Below are 23,948 nucleotides of genomic sequence, written 5' to 3'. Positions count from 1 at the left end.
GCAGCTGGTGGAATTTAAATTCAATTAATAAAACTGAAATAAAAAGCTAGGCTTGTATTGATTGTTATAAAAACCCACCTGGTTCACTAATGCCCTTTAGGGAAGGAAATCTGCTGCCCTTACCTGGTCTGGCCTACATGTGACTCCACAGCAATGTGGTTGGCTCTTTACTTCCCTCTGAAATGGCCTAGCAAGCCACTCAGTTCAAGGGAACTTATGGATGGGCAACAAGTGCTGACCTTGCCAGCGATGCCCACGTCCCATGAAAGAATAAAGATAAAATAAATTGTAACATGTATTTCAGATTGTCTCCCCTTACCAAAATGGCTTATCCATCTCTGCGTTAAATTTTATCTGCCATGTGTCTGCCTAATTGACCTGTCCATGTCCTTCTGAAGCCTGTTACGATCCTCCTCATTGTTTGCTACATTTCTGAGTTTTGTATCAAGTGCAAACTTTGAGATTATTTTCTGTATGCCCATGTCCAGGTCACTAATATATATATCAAAAAGTGCAGCAGTCCTAACTCTGAGCCCTGGGGAACATCTCTGTATAATTCATTCCACTTTGAATTATGTGAAGGAAAATAGATATTGAGGGAATAAAAATGTTCCAGCTGTTGCATAATCCAGTATACTGCACTGTGTTGGCATTTGCTTCCTTTTTGACAAGTTTCTTGGCAAATAATTCCATTGTAACATTTTGGTCCAGCTACATTCACCGACTTTGAGATTACATAGATTCTGCAACATAGAAATGGGTCATTCGTCTAACTGGTCTAAAGACGCACTTGCATTTCCATAGAACCTTGCATGACCACAGGATGTCTCAAAGTGCTTTACAGCCAATGACCTTTGCAATCGGCTGAAGTATCCGAGTGTGTCTGGCACCTGGGAATTAGACCCTGGAGAGGAATCGATACCTCGGGGAGGGAAATGGGAAAACATTTGTCCCAGCAAATATGGATGAGTTTCCCTCTTATTTATGAAGCCTCAGATTCTAGAATACCAGGAGGAAAATCACCAATCACCCATGAAAGCTCAGTAAATATTAAGTCACCTGTTGGCATGAATGACTCTTTATTGCACATTTGAGTTGCTCATTAGCTCCTGAACAATCATAAATGCTCACTTAACTCTTAACTGAAAATTTGGTCAATTACGTGGATTTTGTCGAGATTAGAGAGAATATCAGATACCGAGGGGGTTGTTGGACGATCAGTGAAGCACTGCAGAGAAGAATTGAGGCTGCAGAGTTGTGTTTTTTGAGGGGAATAATGAAGATATCTTGAAAAGTCACACTGCCAATGAAGAGGTGCTGGTAAAATCTGAGACCAAAAGAACTCTGCTGACCAAAATTGGGAAGAGACAGCTGGAATTTCTTGGGCACGTCATGAGAAATTGTGATTTAGAAAGTCTGAGACTGGGGGGACTAATCGATGGCAAAAAAGATCGAGGCGGACAACGTTCTTTTTACTGGATGAATGCGCCACCAACGAAGATGATCCATGTCTTGAGAGCAAGATTAACATGGAGGTCCATGGTCGCCAATTCCCTATTTGGGCATAGTACCTGAAGAGAGAGAGAGAGAGAGAGAGAGAATTACATAGGATATCTGGAACAGAAAGAGGCTATTTGGCCCAACCAGTTCATGCTGGTGTTTATGTTCCACTTGAGCCTCCTCCCATCTTTCCTCATCTAAATCTATCATTGTAACCCTCTATTCCCTTCCCCCTCATACACTTGTCTAGTTTCCCCTTAAAAGCATCTATAATGATATTTTAATGTTGGAAAACAAGATAGCTGTAATTTACCATACAATAATTTGTCAGACCAGAGTATCTCTGATTGTGTGCTGTAAATCTGTCTCCTAATCTGGCTCAAAATATAACTTTTGGAATCAAACAGAAATTGCTGGAAAACACTCAGCTGTTCTGGCATCACCTGTGGAGAGAGAAACCGAGTTAACAGTTCAGATTGATTACCTTTCATCGGAACTGGAAGCAGTTAGAGAATTTACAGGTTTTAAGCAAGTGCAGGGGCAGGGAAATGGGGAGGGTGGGGGAACACTGGAACCAGATGGTTATTGATAAGAGTAGAAGTAAGGAGAGGCTAAGTGACAAAACTAAGGATAATAGTGCAAGACAAAGGAGCTGGTAATGGGACAGGTTAAAAAGAGAAAAGCTGGGTCCAAAGAAGCACAAAATATCACTTAAAAGCAAAATACTGCAGATGCTGGAAATCTGAAATAAAAACAAAAAATGCTGGAAATACTCAGCAGGTCTGGCAGCATCTATGGAGAGAAAGACAGAGTTAACGTTTCAGGTCTGTCAGCTCAAGGAACAACATCCCATCTTTCATTTAGGTAGTTTACAATGAGTTCCACAATTTTGGACCATAACCTCTGCCCCCATTTTGTTTTGCGTGTTTTGCTGGTTTGCTGTTTTCTCTCTTATTTCCTTTACTTTGCCTTCCGACAACATCTATTCAGGGTCCTGCCGTTCACACCTTCTCCAGACACCTCTTTTCATCCTTTACTTCCACCATGAACTCTCTTGTGACTTATTCACTCCTGCCCAATCACAGACCTTCCATTTTGTTCCTCTTCCCCCCCCCTCCCCCACTGACCCTCCCACTCATCGCTCAAAACCTGGCGCATTTCTAACTTTTCTCAGTTTTGATGAAAGGTCACAGACCTGAAACGTTAACTTTCTCTCTCTCTCTCTCTCCCTCTCTCCCTCCACAGATGCTGCCTGACCTGCTAAGTGTTTCCAGCCTCTTCAGTATTTATTCCAAAATAACTCTTGCTTGAAGGGCTTTAAATATTCATGTCCTTTTAAAACGTCATCCCAATTATTGTGCTTGTAACAATTTCCAATGCAATTCACTATTTCCATTAACAGAGGTCAAAGAAATAAACAGGGGGCAGAGATTTTAAGCAATTGGCAGAAGTATTTGAGGGATTTAAGAATAACTTTTTCACCCAGAGGGTGGTGGGAGTCTGGAACTCAGCGTCTCAAAGAGTGGGAGAGGCAGAAACCGTCATTGCGTTTAACAAAAAGCACTGGACTCCGCACTTGAAGTGCCCCACAGGGCTATGGACCAACAGCTGGAAGGTGGGGTTAAAAACACAAAGTGCTGGAAAAACTCAGCAAGATTGGCAGCATCTGTAGAGCGAGAAACAGAGTTAACGTTTTGAGTCTAATGTGACTCTACAAGGTGACCAAAAAATTGGTCAAAGAGGTAGGATGGGTCAGGAGTATCTTAAAGGATGAGGCAGAGGTAGAGAGGCGGAGAGGTTTAGGGAGAGAATTCCAGAACTTAGAGGCCCAGGAAGCTGAAGGCACGGCCGCCAATCGTGGAGAGATTAAAATCGGGTACGCGCAAGGTGCCAGGATTAGAGGAGGGCAGAGACCTCGGAGGGTTGAAGGACTCTTTTCCAGTTGGAAGGTGGGATTAGGCTGAATAACTGTCTTTAGCTGACACGGACAGAGAGGCCTGAATGACCTCCTTCTGTGCCACATACCTTTCTATATTTCAATGGTGTCAGTTTTATTTCAAATTTATGATTCACTTTTGGTTATTCATTCAATTATAAAACAGCAAAGTGATGTAACGCGTTTCTCAGTCTGAAATTAACATAATTGGTGATGTATTTATTTGATGGTTTTAAGTATTCACCTGCATTTGGGTTTCTTTAATACTCGGGGTTGGTGTGCTAGACATTCTCAGTACAAAGATTAAAGACTTGTATTTCTATAGCACCTGTCACGACCTCAAGGAGTCCTGAAGCACTTCACAGGCAATCAAGTTATTTAGGACTGCAATCACTGGTGTAATCTGGGAAACCCAGCAGCCAGTTGGTGCACAGCAAGATCCCACAAACAGCTATGTGATATTCACCAGATAATCTGTTGGTGTGACGTACCAGTTGAGGGGTAAATATTGGCCAGAACCCTGCAGCTAACTCTCCCCTCCTTTTGAAAGTAACATTGCCACGAGGTCTTTCTCAGTCACCTGAGAGGGCAGACAGGGCCTCATTTTCGTGTCCCATCCGAGAGACGGCACCTCGATAGCTCGTCAGGTTGGGGGGGTAACAACACAGAGGCAGTGGAGGTGTTGAGTGGTGGAGAGATAGAGTGAGTGTCATCATTGTACCTCTGGGAGGTGCCTCATTAGTGTGTTTGGTGTCCTATCATGTAGATGAGAATGAGGGGGAGAAGTGGTGGTGCCAAGGATAAATCCCCAGGGGGAAATCTAGAGATGGGGGAGAAGTGAAGCCACTTCTTGTCACTATGATTGGACAACATGTTTGTTTAGCAACTAAGATAAAAGCAAAATACTGCGGATGCTGGAAATCTGAAACAAAAACAAAAAATGCTGGAAAAACTCAGCAGGTCTGACAGCATCTGTGGAGAGAGAAACAGAGTTAACGTTTCGAGTCTGTATGACTCTTGAAGAAGGGTCACACGGACTCGAAATGTTAACTCTGTTTCTCGCTCCACAGATGCTGCCAGACCTGCTGAGTTTTTCTAGCATTTTCTGTTTTCATTTACGTTTATTTAGCACCTTGAGTGCTACACCCAATTCTGTGCTATTTACACGACTGACTAACATCTCTCAGTCATTTAAACAAACGATTAAAATAAAAAGCAGTGATGCTCGCACGGGCCCCTGCGAGATTCCTGACAACTGCTTCCGCCACACGCACTCTCGATGTAACGCTGCCCTTTGTCGACTTTCAGCCAAACATCTTCACCCCGGCCTGATTGTTGCTGTCTATCCCGTGAGCGTGCATCTTGTGAATCGTTCTGTTGTGTGTAAACAGCATCAGATGGTTTTCTGACATCCAGGTAAATAACAGCTGCTGCCTCGCCCTTACTAACCATCGAATTTGACAACACTGAAGGAAGTCATTATGGATTCTGCCTCTTGCATTGCTCCTGACTGGGACCAGTCCAGGGCATTCGCCCAACTTCCCTCTTTGTTTTGACGATGTTCTTAAATTTATGTCCTTTGGTTACCATCTTGTTCACCAGTGAAATAAGCTTATCAGGTTTAGTTTAACCATAACTTCTAATCATTTGGAAAATCTCTATTAGACCTTCTCTTCCATTTGTGGTTCCAGGGACGCCCGATTTTAGCTTCAAGTTAGTTTGGAAAGCCTGGGGTGGTTCTCCATGGAGCGAAGGAGATTGAGGGGAGATTTGATCGAGGTGTACAAGATTATGACAGGCTTAGGTAAGGTAGACAAGGCAAATCCCTTCCTATTAGCTGATGGTACAAGGACTTGGGTTTTATTCCTTGGCCAAGAGGTGCAGAGGGGGATGTGAGGAAGAACTTTTTTATGCCGTGAATGGTAATGACCTGAAATTCGCTGCTGATGAGGGCGATGGAAGTGGAAACAATGAATTCAAAAGGAAATTGGATGGGCACTTGAAGGAAATAAACTGCAGGAATCGAACGGGGGAATGGGACTGATTGGATTGCTCTGCGAGGAGCTGGCATGGACTCGATGGGCCATGGCCTCCTCCTGTGCTGTAAATGACTCTATGACTCTAAAAAGATGCTCTTCTGCACCATCCTCATGGCCTTAATATCTTTTTGACAATTACCTGCCTACCTTTCCCATTGATCCCAATATGGAGTGTGATGTTTGGATTCTCCGTCTTCCTCTCCCCTAAAACGCCCTTAACTCTGGTACCATGCGGCATTATACTCTATGGGACTCCTGCTCACAAGCACTTTTCCCTCTCCCTGTCCTCCATCTCCAGATGAACCAGCCGAGATATTCAGTTTAACCCTGAGCAGAGCCTCCGACCCCATATCCTGCCCATCACCAAGACCGCCTCCTATTCCCATAATATCCCTTGTCTCCACCTTTACCTCAGCTTATCAGCTGCTGAAACGCTTTCAATGGTTTTGTCATGTCCGTACAAGATTATCCCAACATTCTCCTGCACCCTCTCCTTGCTGGATTCTCCACCCTCCATAAATTTCAGCTCATCGGGGACTCCATCCATATTCTAACTCGCACCAAGTCCTGTTCACCCATCAGTCCTAGGGATGGGCAATAAATGCAGTGCCTAATAATGCCTCCTTAAAATTCTCATTCCTTCTTCTCATGTCCCTCCAGGGCCTCATGCCCCCCTCTATCCCTGTAATCTCCTCCAGGCTTACAACCCTCACATTCTGCCAAATTTGGCCTCCTGTACATCCCTCTCGATTGGCAATGATGCCTTCAACCATCTTGGCCTTGAACTCTGGAATTCCCTCAGTAAACTGCTCTTGTCTTTTAAGATCCCTTCTGACCAAGCTTTTGGTTGCTCCTCCTAACATTGCTTTTGGCTCGATGTCAACTTTCTTGTCAAGCACCTTTCTGATGTTAAAGACGTTATCTGTTGGAATGCAAGTTGTTGATCCTTTGACAATATAATCGCCCACTGCTCCCACTCTCTTATTCTTTTAGTGTACCTGCCTCCCACACCAGGGTCAACCTTTCCTCAATGGCTAGCACAATGTTATACAGAGACACCGGAACAGGAGGAGGTCATTCAACACCTCAAGCTTGCTCTGCCATTCAGTTAGATCCTTTGCTTTTTTATTATTCATTCACAGGATGTGGACTTGCTGGCTGGGCCAGCATTTATTGTCCACCCCTAGTTGCCCTTGAGAAGATGGTGGTGAGCTGCCTTCTTGAACCACTGCAGTCCATGTGGTGTAGGTACACCCACAGTGCTGTTAGGGAGGGAGTTCCAGGATTTTGACCCAGCGACAGTGAAGGAACGGTGATATATTTCCAAGTCAGGAGGGTGAATGGCTTGGAGGGGAACTTCCAGGTGGTGGTGTTCCCATCTATCTGCTGCCTTTGTCCTTCTAGATGGTAGTGGTCATGGGTTTGGAAGGTACTGTCGAAAGAGCCTTGCTGAGTTCCTGCAGTGCATCTTGTAGATGGTACACACTGCTGCTACTGTGCGTCGGTGGTGGAGGGAGTGAACGTTTGTGGATGTGGTGCCAATCAAATGGGCTGTTTTGTCCTGGATGATGTCAGACTTCTTGAGTGTTGTGGAAGCTGCATCCAGGCAAGTGGGGAGTATTCCATCACACTCTTGAGTTGTGCCTTGTAGATAGTGGACAGGCTTTGGGGAGTCAGGAGGTGAGTTACCTGTCACATGATTCCTAGCCTCTGACCTGTTCTTGTAGCCACTGTATTTATATGGCTAGTCCAGTTCAGTTTCTGGTCAATGGCAACCCCCAGAATCACAGAATCACACAGTGCAGAAGAGGCCCATCGAGTCTGCACTGACACGTGAGAAACACCTGACCTACCTACCTAATCCCATTTACCAGCACTTGGCCCGTACTCTTGAATGTTGAGGCAACCCGCCTCCACCACCCTCCCAGGCAGCGCATTCCAGACCGTCACCACCCTCTGGGTAAAAAAATTTTTCCTCACATCCCCCCCCTGAACCTCCTGCCCCTCACCTTGAACTTATGTCCCCTCATGACTGACCCTTCAACTAAGGGGAAACTGCTGCTCCTCCAGTGCAATCACATCCTTCCTATAATGTGGTAACCAGAACTGCACACAGTACTCCAGCTGTGGCCTCACCAAGGTTCTATACAACTCCAACATGAGCTCCGTACTTTTGTAATCTATGCCTCGATTGATAAAGGCAAGTGTCCCATATGCCTTTTTCACCACCCCACTAACATGCCCTCCGCCTTCAGAGATCTATGGGCACACACGCCAAGGTCCCTCTGTTCCTCAGAACTTCCTAATGTCATGCCGTTCATTAAATACTTCCTTGTCAAATTACTCCTTCCAAAGTGTATCACCTCACACTTTTTAGGGTTAAATTCCATCTGCCACTTATCTGCCCATTTGACCACCCGTCTATATCTTCCTGTAGCTCAAGACACTAATCCTCACTGTTAACCACCCGGCCAATCTTTATGTCATCTGTAAATTTACTAATCCTACCCCCCACATAGTCATCTATCATCGGGATGTTGATAGTGGGGGATTCAGTGATGGTAATGCCATTGAGCATCAAGAGGCAATGGTTGGATTCTCTCTTGTTGGAGACAGTCATTACCTGACACTTGTGTGGCGCGAATGTTACTTGCCACTTGTCAGCCCAAGTCTGGATATTGTCCAGGTCTTGCTGCATTTGGATATGGACTGCTTCAGTATCTGAGGAGTTGGGAATGGTGCTGAACAATGTGCAATCATCAGCGAACATCCCCACTTCTGACCTTATGATAGAAGGAAGGTAATTGATGAAGCATTTGAAGATGGTTGGGCCGAGGACACTACCCTGAGGAACTCCTGTAGTGATGTCCTGGAGCTGAGATGACTGACCTCCAACAACCACAACCATCTTCCTTTGTGCTAGGTATGACTCCAACCAGCGGAGAGTTTTCCCCCTGATTCCCATTGACTCCAGTTTTGCTAGGGCTCCTTGATGCCACACTTGGTCAAATGCTGCCTTGATGTCAAGGGCAGTCACTCTCGCCTCACCTTGGGAGTTCAGCTCTTTTGACCATGTTTGAACCAAGGCTGTAATGAGGTCAGGAGCTGAGTGGCCCTGGCAGAACCCAAGCTGAGTGTCAGTGAGCAGGTTATTGCTAAGCAAGTGCCGCTTGGTAGCACTGTTGATAACCCCTTCCATTACTTTACTGATGATCAAGAGTAGACTGATGGGGCGGTAATTGGCCAGGTTGGATTTGTCCTGCTTTTTGTGTACAGGACATACATGGACAATTTTCCACATTGCCAGGCAAATGCCAGTGCTGTAGCTGTACTGGAACAGCTTGGCTAGGGGCGTGGCAAGTTCTGGAGTATTGTCAGGGCCTATAGCCTTTGCAGCGTCCAGTGCCTTCAGTCATTTCTTGATATCACATGGAGTGAATCAAATTGGCTGAAGACTGGCATCTGTGATGCTGGGGACCTCCGGAGGAGGCCAAGATGGATCATCCATTCGGCACTTCTGGCTGAAGATTGTAGCAAATGCCTTATCTTTTGCACTGATGTGCTGGGCTACCCCATCATTGAGGATGGGGATATTTGTGGAGCCTCCTCCTCCAGTGAGTTGTTTAATTGTCCACCACTATTCACGACTGGATGTGGTAGGACTGCAGAGCTTAGATCTGATCTGTTGGTTGTGGGATTGCTTAGCTCTGTCTATCACTTGCTGCTTATGCTGTTTGGCACGCAAGTAGTCCTGTGTTATAGCTTCATCAGGTTGATACCTCCATTTTTAGGTATGTCTGGTGCTGCTCCTGGCATGCCCTCCAGCACACTTCATTGAACCAGGGTCGATGCCCTGGTGTCTTGATTTGCCAGATATGGTCAAAATCTGTCCCATTTAGCACGGTGGTAGTGCCACATAACACAAAGGAGGGTATCTTCAATGTGAAGACATTGAAATTTCATTTCCCACAATGACTGTGTGGTGGTCACTCCTACTAAGATTGTCATGGACAGATGAATCTGTGGGTTGGTGAGGATGAGGTGAAGTATGTTTTCCCCTCTTGTTGGTTCCCTCACCACCTGCTGCAGACCCAGTCTAGCAGCTATGTCCTTTAGGACTTGGCCAGCTCGGTCAATAGTGATGCTATTGATCCACTCTTGGTGATGGACATTGTACACCCAGAGTACATTCTGCACCCTTGCCACCCTCAGTGCTTCCTCCAAGTGATGTTCAACATGGAGGAGCACTGATTCTGTATATTAACTCCATCTACCTGCCTTGGTCCTTAACCCAACAAAAAAAAAAATCACATCATTCCCAGCCTGAAATTTTCAATTGACCCACTGATGCAACAGACTTGTGAGGAACAGACTAATGCCTCTGATTTTTTGTAAAATCTGGGTTTACTTGCAGTAGTTTCTCGGGAGATAGATCTTGAATTTCTGTGAGACTCTGGGGCAATGATGGAGAGTTAGTTGGCAGCCTCACAAACTGTGCAGTTAAAGTTTGAAATTTTAAAAGAAAAATAAAATATTCTGCATTCAGCAGCTTCCAGTGAATTTGAAACCACTTTTTCGAGTGGATACAAGGTAAAGTTTCAAAATTTTGGGGGCGGGGGGGGGATATGAAGTGGAGGGGGGGGGGGATATGAAGTGGAGGGGGGGGTGGATATGAAGTGGAGGGGGGGGGGGATATGAAGTGGAGTGGGGGGAGTGCCCCATATGCTGGGGATATGGGGGTAATAGGAGAGTTTGTGCACACTTTAATCCTGCACTTAGCAGGAACAGATTATTTTTTTTTGCCTGGTGTTTGAGTTGCTGTGCATGTTTGCAGAGTGATTCTGTGAAGGGCGTGTGCGAGAAGCAACTTTATTTCTGCTCCAATGGCTAGCAACCCTGGGCAGATCCTTTTGTCCCGTAAGTCACGCATTCCCTGGTTGAAGGGCGGAGGGAACGTTGTTGGAAACTTTTCCTCCCTGGATGAGATGTAACGAAATTCTACACCAAGCCGGGCTGTAGTGGAGCAGCTTTCTTCCTGGCTTGTGTGTATGTGTGTGTGTGTGTTTGTCCTTTTAACTTAGGATGCTGTTCAGCAGGCGCTTGGAAAAAAGTTTAACTTTATTTTCGTGAAAAAGAACTTTTTCTTTTTGCAAAGTTCTCCAAACTTTTTTTGAACAAGTGCTCCGGACTTTCCGGCCGGGCTGGGAGGGAGCTGGAGAAAATGCAAGGGAGGGTGAACCGACTTTTTAAGAAGGAACTTGCGATGGACCCTGGACTGAAATATAAAGGTGCACAGTGCGAGTCTGAAGCAGATGTTGGTGAGGTGTCACACACCGAGGCTGCTGGCAAAAACCTGGATGTAAGTTGAACAAAGGCTGCAAGTTGTTACTTTCTTTCTTTGCAAACTCCGAAGCACTTGTTCTGGAGCCATATCCCAAAGTTGCATCTGCTGAGCGATTTAGTTCCGATGCACTTGCCATGTTTACACTCTGAGCTCCAAAGTTTGTCCAGTTAGTTTAATTGTGGAGGTCTGTTGTCCCTCACTGTGTGCCCCCTCTGTGTCTGAGTGTGTCTCTGTGTAGGGATTATGGGCAGAATGAACCCCTACTCTGCCCAAATTGAAATCTCTTGTCAACTGTTGCCAGAGAAGAGGCTCTCTCTGAACATTCGCTCCTACATTAAAGTAGAGATGCCTGGTGTGGAAATCTTTGCTAGGTCAGTGTAGAATACTTTGGGTAATGAGGAGTAAAGTCTCTTGGAATGCAGTGAATTCCTTTTAAAATTACAAAGTTTGCAATGTTGTGATTTCTTTCTAAGTCATTTGCCCCAGTATGTTGCCAACTTGCTTTATTTTGAACTGAAAGGTCACTGCCACTCAGTGGGCTAGTATTACCTGTTGGATTATCTGTAAACTGACAGTACAGCTGCTTAACCTTCTCAGTTGGTAGTTAGTGCTATTTAACCAGTTAAGCTCACTCCCCATTTTATGTCTGGGATGGAAAAATCCCAGGAGCTGGATTGGAGACTTTTAATGAGATATTTGGCTAATATTTCATCCTCCTTCTTGAACAAAAGCTTTGCATATTTGTGTAGCTATGAGAGGGTTGAAGATGAAAGGGTTTATTCTGTTGTTTGTGGAGGCTGTAATTAAGAGATTCGGAACGATACATGTATTAAAAGGGGAAATGTTTCACATTGTAGGGAAATGATTCAAAGTTAAGGATTTTTAAAAATACATTAGTTTGTTGCTGCTGATTTCAAATGCACTGAATTTTCTTGAAGAGTTAGCATTTTTACTTCCTGAGTGTTGGTTAAACCTTTGTTCAGGGTTGTGAGGGGGAATCTCAGTCTGATGAATCACCCATGTGCTCTTCGCACTGTCTCCCACCTCACTCATTGCTCAGAACAAACTCCAGTTTTAAAAACGTTCGACCGTAATTTGAGTCATCTGCGACATTGCAGGCAGCTGAATGTCTGAATACTAGTTCTGTGGCTGCTCTGACAACTGCAGAAGCTGAATCTGAGGACTATGAAGGGCAGGGAGGAATGAGATAATCCAAGTTTGGAAAGAAACTATTTTCAGAGAACCCATCCTGAGAGCCAGCTTTTCAGATTTAGTTCTGAAAGTGAAGCTATCTTTCCCAGGGTACACCTTCTCAATAAAGTGGAAGCTTTAAACTGTCCTTAACTTCTACCGGTGTTACATTTCTGACTGGACCATAACCTCCCAACGTGCCTCCACCTTTGCTTAATAATCTATTCATAAATTCCTGAATTTCTCAGGAGGAATTTCCAAGGTGAATTTAGATTCTGTACATTTCCCCAGTGTGGCAAAGTATAACTTGTGAATGAAAGGGAAAGACTTGGATTTCAATAGTGCCAGCGACAGTATCAGGACGTTCCAAAGTGCTTCACAAAAAGTATCGTCCTTTTGAAGAGTGGTCATTGTCTGAATATCGGAAACATTGTGAATGTGAAGTTGGCTTTTGAGTACAAACCTGCTATCCCAATGAAAAAAAAAATGCTAAAAATCAAAGTGAAACTTTTTGTGACACTTCTTTGAGCAGTTTGTTAATTCAGATGGTGTCAGTCACTAACCTGTGTTATTGGTAGAGAATTAAATTTTGAATTACCCAGTGCTGCAAATGAACAGGTGAGAAAGAGGCAGGGTTTTGTAAGTGATGTTTTTGATCCGCTGTGATGTAATGGGATTGTTACACATGCTCTGTGCAGACACTTTTTCCCCTAACCAGTGTTAGTGTAACTGTTGGTCAGATTTTCGGTCGAAGAGAAACATAAGATTCATTCAGCATGAAGGTAATTTTTACCATTAGGACTAGTTAGATTATCTGTGTGGTAGATTTATTTGTTTCTGCTCTGCTTTGTTGTTGCTGGTAACTTAAAAGAAAGATTTGTATTTATATAGCACTTTCACCACCACAAGATATCCCAAAGTGCTTTACTCCCAATGAAGTACTTTTTGAAGTGCAGTTGATAGTGTAATGTAGCCAATTTGTGCACATCAAGCTCCCACAAACAGTGATCTGATGAGATAATTTGTTCTTTTTGTTATGTTGCTTGAGAGATAAATATTGGTCAGGACACCAGGGAGAACTCCCCCGTGCGTTTCTTCGAAATAGCGTACAAGACCTTTTATGCTGAGCCGACAGGGCAGGAGGAACAGGAATAAGTTTTTAATCGGGGAAAGACACATTTTACGAAGCTGAGAGGTGATCTGGTGAAAGTGAGCTGGTTACAGCTACTCGAAGGGAAATCAGTGGCAAACCAGTGGGAGGCATTCGAAAGCGAGATTCTCCGGGCACAGTGTAGACATGCCCCCACGCCATCTCCTCCCCTTTTCTGTTCTATTTATTGTTCAATGTGCATTTTACAGATTCTGTTCTATCTCAGTTTCTTTTGTGCACCTTTTCACTTGCTTTTTCCGAAAAAGTGAACTCTCAAAAACTTTTTATTTACTTTTTCTGAGCACGCACTGTCCATTGAGGAGTTGAAAACAACTTTCAGAAAAAAAAACAAGTTATGTAAAAGGAGAAAGGAACAGAAAATTATGCTGATAAAAGTTAGACAAATTATTCCTTTCTCCCTTGTGTGTTTATTGAGTTTCCTCTTTAAAATCCTTGTGTTAGTGAGTTCCACATTCTCACCGCTCTCTGTTTAAAGCCGTTTCTCTTGAATTCCCTGTTGCGTTTGTTGATTCACTTCTCTTTTTATCACTATCTTATATTTTTGGATCTTAGGTCTGGTCTCCTCCACAAGTGGAAACATTTTTTTCTGAATCTACCCTGTCAAAACCCTTCATAATTTTGAAGATCTCTATCAGGTTACCCCCTCAAACTTCCTTTTTCTAAAGAAAAGAGCCCCAGCATTTCAGTCTTTCCTGATAGTTACAAACTTTCCGTTGTGGTGTTATCCCTGTAAATCTTTATTGCCCCTTCTCCCATTCCTCTATATACATTTTGTAAGATGGATACCAATACTGTGCATCGTACTCCAATTGTGAAGTTCGATTTTAATCGACTTCCGAGAATCTACACTCGCTACACTAGCCTTGTACCAGAAGGAGATGATGTTCTGTGTAAAGAAGCACCTGCTGATATCTAACCTAGTTCTCTTCAGAACCTTGCATGCATGTCATCTGGTGCTTTCTAAAGGATCTTGATACAAATAGTTATTAACAGACACAGTCTGGTTGTTTTACATAATTCAATCAGACCTCCCCAAGGTCTACATTTCTCTGAAATTAAAAAGATCCAGCTCTTTAAGTCTGAAGAGGGTATAAACCAGATATCAATCTTGTGGACTCCAACTGAACATTTTCCAGATTCAACGTGTGAAGGAGGACAAACTGTGGCTAATTGAAACCTTTTACCAGGACAAGACGTGATTTTTGGCTTTGTGATCTTGTCGACAAGGTCCAACTGGAGCCAGTAACCCAGTGATCAAACTGCCAGGTGTTTGTCTTTCTGAGATTAGAAACAGAGGCCAACTCACTTCTCCCTCTTGAGCAGTGCAAGTTCGGTCAGTCAGCGTTTTGCATCTTGATTCTTTGCTTACCTCATGTTGTCATGTCCAGGCCTGACTTGATGCAATTGGCGTCTATTCCTGATGAGGTGTTTGGAGAGCAAAGAAAAATTGGAATGGTCAGAGAATTTGAATTGAGTTCACCATATGCAGTAGAATATCTTGTAAGGTAATCTTCCCTAAGCATCAATAGTAACTTCCCCCAAAAAAAGTCTTGTGTAGAATTTACAGCACAGAAGCAGACCATTCAACCCAACTGGTCTATGCTGGTATTTAGGCTCCACATCAGCCTCCTCCCACACATACTTCATTTCACCCCCATCAGCATAACCTTGTAGCCCTTCCTCCTTTATGACTTTCTGTAGTGCCTTTCCTGACCTCAGTACATCCCAAAGCGCTTTACCACCCATAAAGTGTTGGAAAGGCAGGAGCCAGTTTGCACACAGCAAACTCCCACAAACCGTAATGTGATAATGCTCAGATAATCATACCTGAGGGATGTTGGTTATGGGATAAATACTGGGCTCGGACTCTTTGGGCAACTCCCCTGCTCATCTTCAAAATAGTGGCCGTAGGGTCTTTAATGCCCACGTGAAAGAGCAGTTGTTACCTCGGTTTAATGTCTCATCTATAAGGTGACACCCCGCCCCCGACAGTGCAGCTCCCTCTCAGTACCGGCAGTGAAGTTGGAATTTGAAGCCACAACCCTCTGACTTGGGGGAGAATGCTACCACTCTCAGCGGCTTCATCTCAGGCAGGGTCTACCACTGACCAAATATTGGGCCTTGACACCATAGCACAGAAAAACAGAGAACTGAAGTCCTGAATGAACAGCTGACATAATTTTAAATTTGATATCGTGCGCATAAACTCAATTTGGTTATTTCTAAAGTGAGTGGATGTCCTGGAGAAATTTGTGACAATCCTGTGACGTCTGTACAAAGGCATGCAGAGCTTTGTGTCCGTACAGGCAGGGATACCAACGCCACCTTTCACAACTGGGTCTGGAGTTGGGCAGGAACGCATCATCAGTCAAGATTCATTTCTACAGCCCAAGGGCCGCTGAGACGTAAACATCTCCAAACTGGGTTTGTAAATATACAGCAACCTTGACAGTGCGGGCAGCATTTCTCTTCGTGAGGCAACGACAGGGAGAGTGCTGAGCATCCTCCAATGTGAGGCTGAACCATTGGACCCTGACCGCGAGTGGAAAGGTGAAACCAAAGTGTAGCGTGGTGGAGTTTCAAATCCTCCAGGTTTCAGCACTGTCCTCAACACCATTTTATGAGAGAGTTCACCCTTTCAGCCATCTTTGGAGATTGACATATGAGGTTCTGGAGGAGAGAGGGATCAGCGAATGGAGATTGTCAGAGGTGTTTGCTCAAGAACCTAACTAGCAACAAAACTCAGGTTATACACCCGTTATAAAGCACATGAACTGTTGTCAGCACAGTTTTATATAGGTGAACTCAATGCTCCTTTAGAGTACTTATTTTAAATTAACAGTTAAAAATGTTACTTTTGGTTTATTTTTAGTTTGATTCGATCTCCGAATATCTTACATTGTCACCAGGATGATGACAAGCTGATTTGAAATAAATACGCACCTTAATTTTTTCAAACACCTTAGTATTTTTGCTGAGAGATTGTGGACATTGATAATTGGTGCTGGTTGGGTTTATTATGGTGTTTGTTCAATTATCCCATATTTTCAGACAAGTTGCACTGGAAACCTTCTCTAAACATGTATAAACTGTTCACTGAAAACATCTATACTCTCACCTGATTTCCTCTTTCGCCGTCTGAGAGAAATTTTACCAAATGAGATATTTTTTAAAAAAAAATTGGAATCAAGAAGCTTAAAGTCAGTATTCACATCTCTAACCAATTATTTTTTTTAAAAATTGTGTTTTTTGTACGTGGGTAATGCTGCCTAGTTATGGATTGAAATTAATACAGGAATGTGTAGCATTTTTCACAACCTCCCAAAACCTCCTTCAGGACATCCCAAAGCACTTCTGAGCCAATGAAGTACTTTGGAAGTGTAGGCCCTAGGAAGTGTTGTATTGTAGGAAACGTGGCAGTCAATTTGTGCACAGCAAGATCCCACAATCAATTCTCCCTGGTGTTAAGGCCAATATTTATCCCTCAGCCAATGTTGCATAAAACTGATGAGTTGCATTATAATTTAAATTATGAGGTTGGGTTGTGGATGTCCTTGAGCATAAAAGATTATGCAATGATCTTATTGAGGTGTTTAAGATGACTAAAGGATTAGATAGTGGGAAACTAAATCCTCTGCATCAATCTGTCACCCTGTGAGCACTACTTTGTGTTCACTTGTTTCCACTCTGAATGTGCTTCAATTCTCGTGCTTTAGGGTCTGTCCAGTGGTCTCCCCTCCTGTCCTCTGCTGCTTCTGTTCCACTGTCAGTGGCTCCTCATCCAGGCATGTTGTGCCTGACCACCTCCCACAGTTGGATGACACATTAAACCGGAGTGGTGGGGTCGGGGGGCGCCCATCTGCTCCATCAGGCTGATGTAGAAGATTTTGCAGTGTACGAAAGATGGTGCCTCCAACAGTGCTGCACTCTACAAGCACAGCATTGGGAGAGTCAGCCTCGGTTTTGTGCTCAAGTCTCTGGAGTGGGATTTGAACTGACAACTTTCTAGTGGGAGGTAACGATTGATTTCTTCAACAGAAAGAGACTCTGTCATTCCAGTCTGATGCAGACATGCAAATATAGACTGCTGCACCTTGTATAATTGATGTTCGGTCCCACAAAGTCTCCAAAGGCAGAACCTTTAAGTGAACAAGTCTGCTTGCCACTGTGAAAGGCTATTTCTGCTAGAAATAACCATGGTGGGTTTATAGTGCAGTAGTAGTCGCATAAAGGACATTAGTCTTCTAGAATGTGAATTTTTTAGCTCCAACTTGCTTCTTTGGACTTTGCACTATTTACCCTCCATTATACTGCTCCAAAAATGGGTTCATTCAGATGAATGAATTCACTACAGAGGTTTTATTTATTTTGCTACGATGGGCTTTTGGCACGGTGCTTGTATACTGAATAGTGTATGGTGTAGATATCTGTATTTAAGCCTCACCACGTACAGTCATTTTACAGTTCTCCACTTCTTGCACTAAGTCTTAGGCAGCTGTCGGCATTCCATTGGTGCTGGTGTTTTCTGGGCCAGACAGTAATGTAATGCAGATTAATTTTTTTATGTCTTTCTGTATATGTTTCTTGCATTTCCATATTTACCACATCAGCACCCCTACTCCCAGTTCCCAACATTCCCTCCCCCTTCCCACTCCCCAAACAAAAGTTGCCAGTCCAAAATAGTGTGCTTTTCTTGTTCAAATACAGAAAGTGCTGGAAAAACTCAGCAGGTCTGGCAGCATCTGTGGAGAGAGAAACAGAGTTAACATTTCAAATCCATATGACCCTTCTTCAGAGCTCTGAAAAGAAGTGGAAATTTGATGAAATTTATACTGGTTAAGGGGGGTGGGGGTGGGCCAGGTGGAGCTGGATAGAAGGCCAGTGATAGCTGGAGACAAAGGAAAGATTGATAAAGATGTCACGAACTAAAGAACAAAGGAAGTGTTAATGGCAGTGGTAAGGGCTGAAAAAGGTGTTGATGGTGACATTTAAGGTGAGAAAGCAGAATGTGATAATAACAGAACAAGGGTAGCATTGTGTGAAAGAACAACATGGAACAAGTAACAGATGGCCCTGTGGGGGATGGGGTGGGGGACTCCTTAAGGTGTCTTGATCTGTTTTTGTTCTTTTTACTTATTATTCCTTATTCTAACTCACTCTAAGTCCCATTCACCCATCACCCCCTGTGCTCCTGCATTGACTCCCAGTCAAACAACGTTTCAGTGATAAAATTCTTATCACTGTTTACGACTCTCTCCCTGGTCTCGCCCCTTCCCTATCTCTGTAATCAGCTCCAGGTTTACAACTCTCTGAAATTCCTGTGCTCCTCCAATTCTGGCCCAGTTTCCATTGCCCTACTCTTGGCAGCCGTGCCTTCAGCTGCCTGGGCCCTTGACTCTAGAATTGCTTTTCTCCTCCCCTTGTTGAGGCTGCTCTTTAAAACTTGTCCCTTCACTGTCTTAGTATTCCCTTATGTGGCTCGATGTCAGGTTTTGTTTGATACTGATGTTCATGTGAAGCACCTTGTGATGCTTTACTATGTTAAAGGTGATATATAAATGCTAACTTCTTGTTGTCTTTCCTATACTCGGGGAGTAGGCAGTCCACCTCTACATTGCAGTTCCATTAAGGAGCTGGTTGAAATCGGATGTTCGTTAACTTACTGCATGAAAAAAGAGCCTGCCTCCCATCTAATCCACTTCAGTTAGATTTCTTCATCTTTCTTGAGGCTCAGGAGCTCCTCCCTTTCACCCGCTCCCTTTGTTGAATGAACCCACTGAACAATGACCGTTTAACGTCAAGTCTTCTCGAGATTTTAACCAAATTTGGTAACTCTTTTCATCTTTTTAGAGGAATTTAGTTCCTTCCTTTTTGAATGAGGAAGTTGAGAGTAATTGCCTACGTGATTCATTCCCCTGTATGGTCACACTTATTTTCAACTCCTTTTTTGTTTAATACCGAATCTAAGAACTGACCTTGTTATTGTGTCCAATCCATATTTGTGCATAATTGCCTTCTGCAGCACGTTGTAAAAATGCTGTGCTATAAGTACTCTTCAGTAGATTTTAAATGCTTTCTTTGCACCTTTCTTACCTTCTGCATTTATTCTCTCTGGCAGACCCTTTTGACTGTGTCGAGGAAACCTTAGCGCTCCCTTATGCACTGTAATTTCCCCTATCTGTAATCTGACCATGGAGATGTGGCCAAGCTTGGAAATTTACCAAAGTGGGAAAATTAGACCTGCTCGCTGTGCCTTACTGCTGGCCTGAGTTAGAAGGTGATGGGTTTAAACCCCACTCAAGGACATAATCTAAGCTGACACTTTGACGCTGTACTACATTGCTCGAGGTGCCGTCTTTCAGATAAAACATTGAGCCGTGGCCGTGGCTGAATGCTGAATTAGATATGTGAGATCCCTTTGGTACTACTTGAAGAAGAGTAGGAATGTTCTTCAGAATGGGGCATCGTCAATTGACAGCGCTAAGCAAATCACCTATTCACTCATCTCCTTAACCTCACACCGACTACATTTCAGAAATAACTCATTGGCCTGGAATTCCTTTGGGACATCCTAAGGAGTGAAAGATGCTACACGAATGCAAATTATTACCTACTTCATTTCGGCCACTTCCTGGTGCTCCGTCATTTTGCCCCATTTATAATGTTTTTTAATTTGGCTGAGTTTGATGGTTTGATTTCTACCCACTTGTGCTTCTGTATCTGCAACCTCTAACACAGCTGTTTCCTCTTTCAGTTTGTTCCCGTGGGACTGTCCGAGCTTAGTTTCACTCAAAACTATCTGGTAGTAACCAAAGCATCTCTATCAATGAATTCCCTTTCCAACCCTGCACCATCACCTTGGGAATCCCTCAAGGATCCATTGCACCCCCTCTCCTCTTCCTCATGTACAGGCTGCCTCTTGGTGATGACACCTGTAGACATGGAATCTCATTCCTTATTGACACCGATGACAACTAGCTCTGCCTCTCTACATCAACCCCTCTACTCTCTCTAGTAAAAACAGAAAATGCTGGAAAAATTCAGCAGGTCTGGTAGCATCTGTGGAGAGAGAGACAGAGTGAACATTTTGAGTTCGTATGACTCTTCAGAGCAAAAGAGAAGTAGAAATGTGATGGATTTTATACTGTTTAAGAGGGAGTAGAGCAGGTGGAACAAGATAGAAGGTCAGGGATAGGTGGGAGCTCAGGCGAGATTGACAAAGATGTCATGGGCACAAGACAAAGGGAGTGTTAATGGTAGTGTTAAAGACTAAAGGATGTGCTGATAGTGGCATAAAGGTAAGATAGCAGAATGTGTGAATAGTTGAACAAGGGTCAGCGTTCTATGAAAGCAAAACATAGAAACAAGTAACAGATGGCCCTGTGGTTGTTAGGGTGGTGGGGGGGGGGTGGGGTGGGGGGTGGGTGGGGGTGAATTGGATTGGGGTGGGGGTTGGGGAAAAAGGATTTAAAAAATGAATAAAAATATATGAAAGATATATATAATGAATAAATAAAACAAAATAAATAAAAAATTTAAAATGGATTAAAAAAGGGGTGAGGATAGAGGAGAGAGTTCATGGTCTGAAGTTGTTGAACTGAATGTTAAGTCCGAAAGGCTGTAAAGTGCCTAAGTGGAAGATGAGGTGCTGTTCCTCCAGTTTGCATTCGGCTGCAACTGGAACATTGCAGCAGGCCAAGGACAGACATGTGGGCATGAGGGCGGGGTGGAGTGTTGAAATGGCAAGCGACAGGGAGGTCTGGGTCATGCTTGTGGACTGAGCGAAGGTGTTCTGCAAAGCGGTCTGTGTTTGGTCTCCTCAATGTAGAGGCATAGACTCTCTCTGTCTAGTCAGGCTGCTTATCCAAGATCCAACTTCAGATGATCCACAATATCTAAACCTAGTGAAGAACAAAGCTTGAGGTTTAACCAGGTTGTCAACAGCCGAGGTGTCTGCGTTGACCCAAGTTGAGCTTCTGACCACACATCCTGTTCGTCACAAAGACCGCTTTCTTCCACTTGAGCTGAGCTTCCAACCACATACTTTCTCTCTCATCAAAACGGCTTGCTTCCGCCTTCATAATGTTGATTGTCTCTCCTCCTGTAACGCTCATCCTTGCCTTCATCATTTCTATGCTTGACTATTCTAACACACTCCTGGTTGGTCTCCCACATTCTACCCTCTGTAAACTTGAGGTCATCCAAACCCCATGTCCTAATTCACATCAAGTTCCATTCGCCCATCACCCTGTGCTCGCTGACCTACATCAGCTCCCGGTCAAGGAATGTTTTGATTTTAGAATTCTCATCCTTATTTTCAAGTCAGTCAGTGCCCTTGCCCCTCTCTATCTCTGTAGCCTTCAGCCCTCTGAGGTCTCTGCTTTCCTTCAGTTCTGGCCTCTGGAGCATCCCCGATTTTCATCGCTCCGCCATTGGCGACTGTATCTTCAGTCTAGCCCAAACTCTCGAATTCCCTGCCTAAATCTCTGTACTGCTGTCTCCTGCCTTAAGATGTGCCTGAAAACCTGCCTCTTTGACCAAGCCTTTGGTCACCCTCCCTAACATTGATGTTCCTCAGTGTAATATTGTTTGGTAATGTTTCTGTGAAGTGCCCTGGGGTATTTTACGATATTAAAACCACCCGAGATCTCTGTGCCCTCTAATTTCAGCCACTTGCACAACCTGGATTTCAATTGCTTCTCCACGAGTAGTTGATCTTCAGCTGCCAGAACCCTAAGTCATGGATCCTCTCCCCCTCTCTACCTCTCCCTTTTCCTTTAAGAGGCTCCTCAAAACCTACCTCTTAGACCAAGTTTTCAGTCACCTGCCCTAATATCGTCTTATGCGGCTCGGTTCAAATTTTCTTTTATAATGAAACACTTTGAGATGTTTTATTACATTGAAGGTGCTAAAGGAAGCAGACTTGTATTTATGTAGCGCCTTTCACGACCACTGAACGTCTCAAAGCACTTTACAGCCCAGTACTTCTGGAGCGTAGTCACTGTTGTAAATGTAGGAAACAAGCGATTTAACATTAGAAAATAATATATAAATACAAGTTTTTCCTGTTGTTAAAGGCACTATATAAAGGCAAGTTTCTATTTTGTAGTTTAAGACTTCTCTTAAACCCACTTATTGGGCCATGTTTTTAGTCATTCTGAATATATTCTTCTGTGTTCATATTCTTACATACACCAGAAAGCATGGTGGAACTTTGTGCGTGAGCATGTGTGTGTGGATATTTTATTTTAGCGTGTCAGAAACGATGCCTTTGATAATTATGTTTGAACACTTGATTCATAATCTGATTTATTTCAGTCATTGATAGGCCATGACTTCTGTAAACACTTCAGTCTGTCTGTTAGATCAGAAACTACTTTTCCAGGCAAAATTCCTCTTGATGAAAAATGGGAGAACATGTATTTTTTCTTCCATAATTGATGACTCGCTAATGAAATTGCACAAACCACAGTCCCATAAACCTGCTCTACAAAAATCCAAAACTCCTGAGAGCTGAGAGATTTGGAAGAAGACTCATGTCATTGAGTGAGGAACTCTGCCCCCTCCACATTCCATGTTTTACTGAAAACATGTGCAAAATTGCCCAAAGTTTTAGTTCATGAAAGATACACCATTAAAAAGCATCGTGTGCACTCAGTGATTCTGCAGAAAGCAAGTTTTAGTTTGTTTAATTTAGTTTTTGTTTGTTTAGTTTAATTTCACTGTCGCCAGGTTGAAACCCTGGAACTCCCTCCCTAACAGCACTGTGGGTATACCTACATGGGACTGCAGCAGTTTAAGAAGGCGACTCACCACCACCTTCTCAAGGGCAACTAGAGATGGGCAATAAATGCTGGCCCAGCCAGCGAAGCCCACATCCTGTCAATGAACGAAAAAAAAACAAAAACACCTCTTTATTTTATAACAGCTTTGCCACATTTAAATATACTTCCTCTTGTTGACTCTTTGAAACATCTGAAACATTCTCTCTTGACTATGTTTTTTTACAGGAACGCACGAGTATTCACATTTCAGAAGAGTTTTAAATCCGATTACTGCTAAACTCACTTTGATGGTTTTGTGAGAGGCAGTTGCTCTCCTTGCCCAGGACAATAGCCAGACCCAAGAACAGAATAATTTGTAAAACGTGAAATCCTGACTTGCTTTGTGCTGTTGTAATTCAGGTTGCTTTTAGTTCTGGTTTTGAGCTAGATATTACCTCAGCCACATTGTGTTGATGGAAGTCCCTGAGGCAGAAAGAGGAAATGGAGCAGCCAAGTATGAACAGACCCACACCCATCTATTGTCCATGATGAAGATCGTACCATATGACATTTTGGAGTCAACAGCATTCTGTATCCGCTTCACATTTATTTGTAAACAGTTCTTTTAACCATTTTGATCTCTGCTGCTGAGCTGAAATAGGCCATTGAGGGGTGATTTGATTAAAGTTTAAAAGGCAACTGATCGGTTAGCTGGAGGGAAGCTGGATCTTACACCAAGTGACTGCCTTAAATTTAAAGCAGCACCTTTCGGGATTTGAATTGGGAAACGCTTCTATGCACAAAGGGTGGTAGAAGTTTGGGATTCTACTCCACAGCTGGCAGTGGATGTTGGGCCAGTCAATTCTAGACCTGAAATAAAAGCAAAATAACTGCAGTTGATGGAAATCTGAAATAAAAACTGAAAGTGCTGGAAAAACTCAGCTGGTCTGGCAGCATCTGTGGAGAGAGGGAGAGAGAGAGTTAATGTGTCGAGCCCAATGCA

The 23,948-nt window shown here is 43.6% G+C and overlaps 1 protein-coding gene across 2 annotated transcripts in view; it reads left to right on the top strand.

Annotated features, from left to right (window-relative positions):
- LOC144683047 (dedicator of cytokinesis protein 9-like) overlaps positions 1 to 23,948 on the top strand; it is a 304,955-nt gene that overhangs the window by 75,275 nt on the left and 205,732 nt on the right. Inside the window, exon 1 of one of the 2 annotated variants that reach the window (XM_078546054.1) lies at positions 10,463 to 10,834. The exons of the other annotated variant lie outside the window; for it this stretch is intronic. Coding sequence (XP_078402180.1) covers positions 10,697 to 10,834 — 138 coding nt within the window. The 5' untranslated portion in view covers positions 10,463 to 10,696. Of the gene's footprint in view, positions 1 to 10,462; positions 10,835 to 23,948 lie in introns of those variants that run through there. 2 annotated transcript variants of the gene reach the window in all.

Source organism: Cetorhinus maximus, chromosome 7 (assembly GCF_964194155.1).
Source record: "Cetorhinus maximus chromosome 7, sCetMax3.hap1.1, whole genome shotgun sequence".
NCBI lineage: Eukaryota > Metazoa > Chordata > Chondrichthyes > Lamniformes > Cetorhinidae > Cetorhinus > Cetorhinus maximus.
This window is presented reverse-complemented; position numbering and strand designations above follow the sequence as displayed.